General features: G+C 34.4%; 1 protein-coding gene across 4 annotated transcripts; it reads left to right on the top strand.

The window, feature by feature from the left end:
- The first annotated feature begins 641 nt into the window (after positions 1-641).
- On the top strand, positions 642-3515 carry LOC111380262 (transcription factor SCREAM2-like). Of its 4 annotated transcripts, none has more exons than XR_002700162.1 (6): positions 642-864; positions 1231-1344; positions 1452-1625; positions 1859-1972; positions 2071-2113; positions 3302-3515. XR_002700162.1 is itself a non-coding variant. In XM_023003776.1 (6 exons), exons 1-4 carry the CDS (start codon positions 787-789, stop codon positions 1955-1957), a joined length of 465 nt encoding a protein of 154 aa, XP_022859544.1. In that variant the 5' UTR covers positions 642-786; the 3' UTR covers positions 1958-1962; positions 2071-2113; positions 3302-3515. The 4 variants fall into 4 exon arrangements, 3 of the variants coding, with proteins under 3 accessions (XP_022859544.1, XP_022859543.1, XP_022859542.1); XM_023003776.1 differs by having other exon boundaries at positions 1859-1962; XM_023003775.1 differs by lacking the exon at positions 3302-3515 and having other exon boundaries at positions 2071-3293.
- Positions 3516-9132: the final 5617 nt, after the last annotated feature.

The raw sequence follows: 9132 nt of genomic DNA, 5'->3' as shown, positions 1-9132 counted from the left end.
TTTATTTTTGGTTTTCTTTCTTTTTGGTCATATATGAGGGAGCCTAGAAGCATCTTTCAAGATGTTAATTGCTTAGTCTTATCGTTCTCACTTTGTGGAGAATGGTACTTTTGATACAAAGAAGTGCCAATTTTGTATAACATTGCAATAAAACAATATAAGAATTTAAGAAATGGAAATCTTTAAAAGCTAAAAAAATATTAAGCAATTGGCGTAACTAAAACATTTGCAGTCTTTTAACAAAATTTGAATTAATGAAAGTAATCACTTTTGTTTAATTCAAATGCAAATGTCTATGTTGTCATTAACTTCTTCTCTTCCATTTCTAGGTATCTTAGTAAACTGAATTAATGAAAATAATATCTTTAGTTTTTCGTTGTGATGTTGTTGAAAATAATAATCAGTAGGTGCACTTGTACATCCCAACTAGGTAAGCACCCTTATGAAGTTATCAGTTACATTTTTTAATATCAATGCAAGTATATTCTTACCAGAACAGTGGAAGAAGAAAAAATGAAGTTACAGAAAGGGCAATCTAGTAGTTTCACACGTAATTATCCTAGCATTCCGAGTAGTATAATTCGATATTTTTTGATAGGATACTGAGGCCCGCGGTCATGTGGGAAGCAAACAAGAGATGATATTGATTTGAGAGGAGCATCTCCTCTTTAAAAGGCTGTAGCTTCAGAACTTGCAGAAAGCAATACAAAGAAGATAGCTATAAAAAAAGAAGGCAGAGATAGAGAGAGAAATTAATTTGTAAAAAGAGAGGTGGAATTGGAAATCATGGTTTCTAGAGAGCACAAGATTGACTCACAGCACGATAAGCTGCAGCTTCTTCGTTCAATCACTCATTCTCATGCAGTAAATACACTGCACTTTTCAGCCATTAGTTGGTTCTCTTCCACCAATTTGAGCACACACACGTCAACTGTATATAACTGAATTATCATCTTATGAAAAACCTTTTATATATTTGTTGTCAATATCTACTCTTAATATTTTCTTCATTTTTCTAAAATTATATCTTTGTGTTTTCAATATTTCTTGAAATTGCTTGATTAATAAGATGTTCTCCTTCTATCCATGTATTATTTTGAATAATTCTAGACTTTAATTTTCATTAATCCCAGCATATATCAATTAATCTAGGTAGCTCTTCAAATTTTATACTTTAGACTTCTCTGAGAATTCGAAATAATTCTAACTCTTAATTTCTTGACTTGGCAGATTAATGAAACATCAATAATAGTAGATGCATCAAACTATATTAAAGAATTAAAGCAGAAAGTAGAGAGTCTGAATAAAGACATAGCAAGTGCAAGCGACCTGAATTCATTGCCTGTAAATTCTCAAAAACTTTCCTAGCTTCTCATTTACTTTTTACTTAGAGCTAGAAGACATGGTAATAAGAAGTCAGAGCTTTAATATTTGACATGTTTTCCGTGCAGCAAGTTACAGTAGAAATCCTCGAAAAGGGCTTCTTAGTGAACGTTTATTCAGCAAAAAATTGCTCTGGATTGCTTGTTTTCTTATTGGAAGCTTTTGAGGAGCTTGGTCTCGATGTTCTTGAAGCTAGGGTTTCTTGTCAAGACAGATTTCATTTACAGGCATTTGGAGGAGAAGTAAGACTTTTTGGATTCTGTTAAGTTTTCAAACCATCTCAAGACAATAATGAACGAGAGATTCTACTTTCACATGAATTGCACGAGCTGGAAATTAAAGGCTAATTTAATGTATATTGTCTCTGATAGTTTAAACTTTAAAATTTTCTCAATGTCAGAAGCGATGATTGGCTTTCTAAAATAAAATAGAACACCCTTTATTGACAATTGATCAATGTCTTGATTTCTCCCAGAATGAAGAAGACGAAGAAAACTACATCAATGCCCAAATGGTGCAACAAGCAATTTCCGAAGCCATCAAAAACTGGCATGGAAGTAATGAGAAAGACTGATCAGGGTTATATGCTGTTAGATATATTTATCTCTCTTTCTTGATATTTCCTTTGAATTTCCTTTTCATTAAGTTTAATCAAAGGAATCAAATAGTTTTCTATAATGTCAACAGGCCAAGATCGAATCGTGATCAAACTCAAAAACATTTTGGGAAGGTAATGATAAATCAATAACCTTGAAATTGTTGTGATGTGAGTCGAACATATCTCTTTACTGGATGATGATTCCATATCATGTTTATATATAGTGTAAGGCTTGGCAAGATGTGCTTTATTAAGGCAGCCGAAGTTTGTCTACTACTTGACATCTGATGCAAAAGTTAACTAGCTAAAGCTTTTTCTACGTTATAATATAATGATTGTGAAATATGACATAAAGCTAGTGTATATAATCCAAGAAAAAAGAAATTATATGGACCTTCATAGGAATTCCATAAAAAATAATTGTTGTCCCAAACTTTTGTCTATAGTGAGTAAAAGAATAACTTAAGAATTAAGCTAGTTGTAGACCCATGGTGTACAATTAGTTTGACACCCTTTGAGGTGTTAAAATTGAGGTCGTTGATCTGATTAAGTATTGTTAAAATCAATGGTAAAACTGTGTATTTTGTCAAAGAGTGTAAACAAAATTGTCAACCATGTGCAAGTGTAGCAAAAATTAATAGCTTAATAGTGCATGGAACTGCATGCATACGGCTATGGCACCTTTTGGTTTTAATATACACTTAATAATAGAGTGTGAGATGATTCTTGATAAGGAAGTACAGTCTCAATAAGAATTTTCAACATTCGTCTTTGATATTTGATGGTTCATTAATACTGGTGAAAGTTTAAATAAGCCGAATAGTTTAGACCTAAAATGTGGAGTCGAAATAATAAAAAACTAGAATTCACAATTTATTATCTCTAGATGATTAAGTTTAATTAATCCAATTAAATCCTAAATCATGCAAGTAATTTAGATCAAAAGCTATAAAATAAATAATAAACACCAAATATGATCGCAGAAGAAAATCCCTAACTAGATTAAAAACTTCTGAGCAAACTTGTTAGCAAAATTCACTAGAAAATTTAACTGACAATAGTCTAGACACTGTTAATTCTTAGTTAACTCTAACCACATAACTTGTAAACCACCAAGGAATTCCTTTGATTGTGCACTCCCACACTTTTTAGAACTCTAAACTACATTTTTCTCCATGTGGATCTATAAGAAAGAACCTCGTCCTTGAGCCTCAAAACTCCTAGCACCTCTTCCCAAAACTCTAGAACTCTAAAGACTTGGCGAAGGTCGGATTTTGTTTTTATGTTTGATTAAGGATCTTTTTGTGCTTTGGTCTGTAGGTTGAAGCAAGAGATATTGGAAGATGAATATGGCTTTCAAAGTATACTCTCTTAACTTGCAACAAGCCACTACCAAAAAACGGGTCAATATATGAATATTTTTATCTTGTGTTGAATCTAAAAACCAAAGTGTATTTGGATATTCAATTGCGTAATCTCTAATGTAAAATAGAGATTCAACACACCATGAAATGTTCATGGAGCTTTATATTTATAGTGGAGGTGTTTGGGGGTGAAAGGGGGGATAAAAAATAACTAGTTTACGCAAATTGGAACTGTTGTATCTTGAATCATTGCTCGAGCGAAATTCTCATGATGAGTGAGCAATCGTCTAGTTGCTCGAGCGCCAGGCTAACGCCAAGCGAAAGACAAAATCCTTGTTTCGAGCACTCGATCACCACGCTCATGGGAGGCGAGCACCGATGAGTCCGTCTTCGAATCAACTTCATGAAGTCTAAGTTTTGACTTCTTTTTAGACTCTATCTACGCAAACTATTTTTACTATAACTAGGACTTAATAAATCTTACTCTGACCTTGATTACAACTCAATAAACTCTTAATACAGCTCAATTAGGACTTGAATTCGACTAAAAAAATTACCAATTTGAAAATTGCTAATTACAATATGGATTTAACAATCTCCCCCTTTGGTTGTAAGAAATATTGTAATTTCTTACTATCTATAAGAAATATTGTAATTTTGCAGGTACATAATGAATTCGCAAGATGAAAAATATCTAAAAGTCTTTAAAAATCTTCAATCAAAGTCTATAGAAATTCATGAAAGATTTTTATTAATTATTAATAAATCCATAGAAGTCACTTAAAAGTCCATAAAACCCACAAAAGTCACCCAATTAAAAAAGTCTATAAAAATATTTAAAAATCCCAATTGAATACACCCCCCTAAATTTCATAATTTTTAACTTGTCACTTGAAAAACATGAAAACAACGGGATCACGTGAAAAGTAAGAGGAAACAAACAATTTAAAAATAAAATAAAATAAAATAAAACACTAAGTTGTATAAAACAATATAAGTAAAACATGTACAACATCAAAGCAAGCAATACTATGTGTAATTAATAACTTAGAAATAACATTTAGAAAATTAATAAATAACGTAAGTAAAACATGTGCAATGCCAAAACATGCAATACTATGTGTGATTAATAACTTAGAAATGGCATCTAGAAAACTAATATCAAGATGATAGAACACAATATCTATATTAAAATTCCAATAACTAAAAAAATTCTAAGATTCACCCTAAGTCACGTATCAACTCAAAAAATTATCAACTTCTCCCTCTAACTCATATGCTAACTCTCTAAAATAAATACCCCTTTCCCTTTTTGTTACAAATAATCATGAGTAACATGGAGAGGAATGAGTTAAAAAAAATACGCACATATAAAAAATATGCAAATTTTTGCAAAACATATGATGGGAGATAAAAAAATTATTAAAAAAAAATCTTTTTCTTTTGAGAAACCTATTTTATTTTTCTGGATTTTTTTATAGAAATAATATAATGAATAGTTATTTTGCTTATTTATACAATTATATTTCACAAACCATAATCTTTTCCCACATAACTCAAAACTAAATGGAATAAATTATATAAGCTATTCATGTGTTAAAAGTGACATAAAACTCAAGTAAGCAAGTTTCAAAACCTTAAATCAATGAAAAAGGATATGTAAGAAATCATGGGTTATTCTTAGGGTACATAAAGGGGGGCATAAGGGTGTCCAAAATGGACACTGGCGCCCCCTATATATTGGAGGGGCGCCTATGGTTATGTACTCCATGAATTATTCAGAAATCATTGGTGAATTAATATAATCTTCAACTTGTAAAGGCAAACCTAGTGCTACTAAGTGCTTTTTAAATTAAAAGGCTCATATTTAATTGTATAATTTTTTCTTTCTCCACCTATTAGTGATCGCACACATATATCTTCTTTTATTTTTAAAATCTTATGTAAGACTATTCTTTATTAATTGTTTTATATGACCCTTTTATTGAACTTTAGATTGATAACTCCAAAATCAGTTGGGCATTAAGTATTAAGATACCCCATAGGCATAATCACTCAAGTCATATAGGATATAAAGAAAAGTATAAAATTGTCTCAAAACAAATTTTTGTCTTTCATATATTTTTTTTGAAACTTAATAACAAAATTTTTTTCTTTTTTAATAAAGACATCCACACATCCTTAGTGACTTTTTAGGGTTTACCAAGGAAGGTCGATGGTGGGCAACGATTTTCCAACTATATATATATAAATCAAGAATACAGGGAAGGAGGGGGACATAAACCTTACCTTCGAAAAAGCAACAATGCAACAAGTGAATAAAAAAGAAATTAAAGTAATAAATAAGGAAGTATTACTTTCCTGTACAATGGAATTAATGAGAAAAATGGAGCCTAAGCTACAATCATCTAAAGCTAGGTAGTCTATGTTTGTCGATCTACACCAGTGTCTTAATCTGTCATGGTAGGTCAGATGGTCTATGATTTCCTCTCTATAGGTGTGGAGACAATGTCTTTGTCGAAGGAGATTAGGTCTCTGATCTCTCTAAAGTGCCTTGAATCTTCTATGGTCCTCCACCTTCGGTGATGCAATAAATAGCCATGGTTGAATCTGCCTCAACCAAAATAGCTAATAGCCTAATTCCTAGAATTCCATCTAGTATAGCTCTAAGCTCAACTTCCAAAATCAAACATGGGCCACACGATACTGAGAATATCTTGATGCATTGTCCTATATGGTCCCTAATGATGCCCCACCACTTGCAAATTCATCCTTGATGTATCCATCAGTGTTGATCTTGTAAGATCCCACCGGTAGAGTGTGCTAAATGACCATAATATGTGGTGGTGGTGGTGGAGGAAGAGTCCATCAGTGTTGATCTTGTAAGATCCCACCGGTAGAGTGCGCTAAATGACCATAATAGGTGGTGGTGGTGGAGGAAGAGTCATAGAAATACCAAAGAGTGGTGCAAGTGTCAAGTCCCCTTGCCAGTGCATAGCTCTAAGAAGTCTTCCCATATGAAAGAAAGAGACCATGTAGTGTACCCTCCAAATAATCCGTCTAGCCACCATGCGGATCTCTCTATACTTCGTATCATTCCTTTCGGTCCATAAAAAAAGAATATTAGTAGATAAATGATAGTACGAATGTGTCCATAGCCAATGTACTGTCCAGAATACCTCCATCTCTAGAACCTTTGTCTGACCGTCTCTTGATCTCATAGGTATCTGAAAATGTCTCCAAAGTGTTGCCATACCTAATCGGAGATGTTGCTGCCAATGAAGATATGACTGATGGTCTCAATCTCAGAGCATCACTGACATCAAAAGACCAATTGACATGCAATCCTACTCTGAACGACTATATCTATATGAGTAAGTTCTTGTCATAATCTCCAATAAAAGAATGAAATATAGGTAGCCAAAATAGAGCTCCATAGTAATTGATACGACTCGTAAGACTGATGAACCGAACGGATTAGCTGCCATACTGAATTGATAGCAAAGCTATCGTCCGAAGTGATCTTCCAAACAATACAGTCTGGGGCATCTACACATATAGGTATCATCCCTATCTGCACTGCCATGTGAGGAAGAGGAGCCTTTAATTATCTTCCAAAATCCTACCCAGTGTTTTTAAAAAATTTTACAGCATCGCAGATGTGTGTTCCCTATTTGGGAATAGGGATACCAGTGTAGTATTAACCATCCAGCAATCATGCCAGGAGAACATCTGTCATGTGCTAAGGTGCCATGCAATGCGTGGCTCAGTGTGTGGCGCAATGCTCTTCAACCTCTTCCAGGTAGGAAATGCCGAGTAGAGAACTGCTGCAAGTGATGGATGAGTCCTCATACAAAATTTGTCTAGTAAGAACTGAGTCCATAGAGAATTCTAAGACTGAAACAACCACCAAAACTTTATAAAGAAAGTGTTTACCACATTTTGTAGTCTCCTGAATAGTGATCTGTCCTCATATGTTGAAAGGTAAATCTCCTTCCAACTCCTTCAGTATAGTCAGCGTGCCTGATCCTTGGAATCTCATAGGAACCCTGCAAAGATGCTCTCCAACTTTTCTAGTATAGAGGAGGCTATATAATTTGAAAAAGATAAATTGGTAGAGATGATAGTATTAATCTTAACAGATTAATTCGACCACCGGGTAATAGTAGATGAGAAGCCCAGTCTGATATCTTGTTCCTGACCTCAATGTTCAGGTCATCATATAAAACTGCTCATTTAGATACATAGGACAACTCTTATATCTATTCACCAACTAGCCTGAAACCCTCTCATAATGCTCTAAACAATCGAGGACCCTCCTGATAGATTGTTTCTGGCCATTGATGGATACAATCATATAATCAACAAAAGAAAGGTGTAAGATAAGAGTGCTACCTCCATGCCGATATCACATACTGGGATAGGCCTGAAACCTCTTAGTGAGAAAGTGGGAGAAATAGTCCAGAGCAATAATAAACAAAAAAGGTAAGATGGGATCACCTTTGTTTGAGCCCAAATGAGGATGGGAAGAAACCACATGGACGGCCATTCAAAAGCACTGAGAACTGACATTTTGAAATGCACGATCTGATCTTATCACAAATGACCAAATCTAAACACTCCCAATATAGAATAAATGAATCCTCGTTCCATGTGGTCATACACCTTAGCCATGTCAAGCTTCAGCATAGCATTTCTCCCCAGTACTTTATCATCCAGAGTTTGGAGGAGCTCCTAGGTCAATAACATAGTATCCCTTATAAGGCGATCCGGAATAAAACTATTATGCTTATGAGAGATAATATGGGGCAACAATGAACTCAATCTGGTGTTTAGTAGCTTAATGATCAACTTTTGAACACCGTACAAAAGCTAATAGGTCTAAAATCTGTCCATTAGCAAGCATTCTCTCTTTTTGGAAGCAAAACAATAGAGGTAGCGATGAAACCACGAGACAGATGGCCACCCTCAAGGAAATCAATGACCGCACTATAAACATCCTCTTGTATGATATCCTAACAATGTTGGAAAACTAGTGATGAAAATCCATTTGGATCTACGATATTATCAGCGTCAATATTGAAGACCGCCTCCAGCACCTTATGAATTAAAAGAAGACGATTAAGTGCTATATTATCTACCTCCGTTAGTAGCCTAGGTATGATGTCTGAACGGATGAGATCCAAGGGCTATGAGATAGCAGATAACAAGTCCTGAAAAAATGATATGGGCGACCTCTAAATGTCAGCAAGGAAAAGATAAGACTTCTTTTGCCTGAGTCCTATAGTTCTAATACGAGATTTGGTCCGACGTCCCTGAATCATCACATGAAAGTATCGGGTATGGTGGTCCCCTCACATACCCAATGTGAACTGACCTTCTGCTTCCAGAAGCCCTCCTCAATAGATAAATTTGGGTCAGATCAGCTTACGCCCAATGCAAGAAATCACGATGCTCTAGTGTAAGATCACTCTCAAAATCAATCTCTACCTGGTCAATCCTCTCCTCAACATCCCTCACCTATTGGAAAATATCATCGAATACTCGTCAATTCCACCAAAAGAGACCCTATTTTAACCTGAAAAACTTCTCCCAAAGAGTAGTCATCCCTATAAGATGAGTCAAAAGTTACCACTTCTGAGAAACACCACTTATAAGAGATAAAGGTTGAGAAATCATGGTGCTTAGTCTATGCATTGAGAAATCGAAAAGGCCTGGGATCTAAATCTTCATCAAATGTCCACTGTAGAAGTAAAGGAAAATGATCAGATGAAATTCAAATCAGAT

The sequence above is a fragment of the Olea europaea genome, unplaced genomic scaffold, assembly GCF_002742605.1.
Source record: "Olea europaea var. sylvestris unplaced genomic scaffold, O_europaea_v1 scaffold2114, whole genome shotgun sequence".
In the NCBI taxonomy this organism is placed as follows: Eukaryota; Viridiplantae; Streptophyta; class Magnoliopsida; order Lamiales; family Oleaceae; genus Olea; species Olea europaea.
This window is presented reverse-complemented; position numbering and strand designations above follow the sequence as displayed.

What these genes read in the sequence shown, in the direction of transcription:
- LOC111380262 (XM_023003776.1), top strand. Translation starts at nt 787, where the DNA reads ATGGTTTCTAGAGAGCACAAGATTGACTCACAGCACGATAAGCTGCAG. An exon ending in GCGACCTGAATTCATTGCCT is followed by an intron (nt 1,345 to 1,451) that starts GTAAATTCTCAA and finishes TTTTCCGTGCAG; the next exon opens with CAAGTTACAGTAGAAATCCT. An exon ending in TACAGGCATTTGGAGGAGAA is followed by an intron (nt 1,626 to 1,858) that starts GTAAGACTTTTT and finishes GATTTCTCCCAG; the next exon opens with AATGAAGAAGACGAAGAAAA.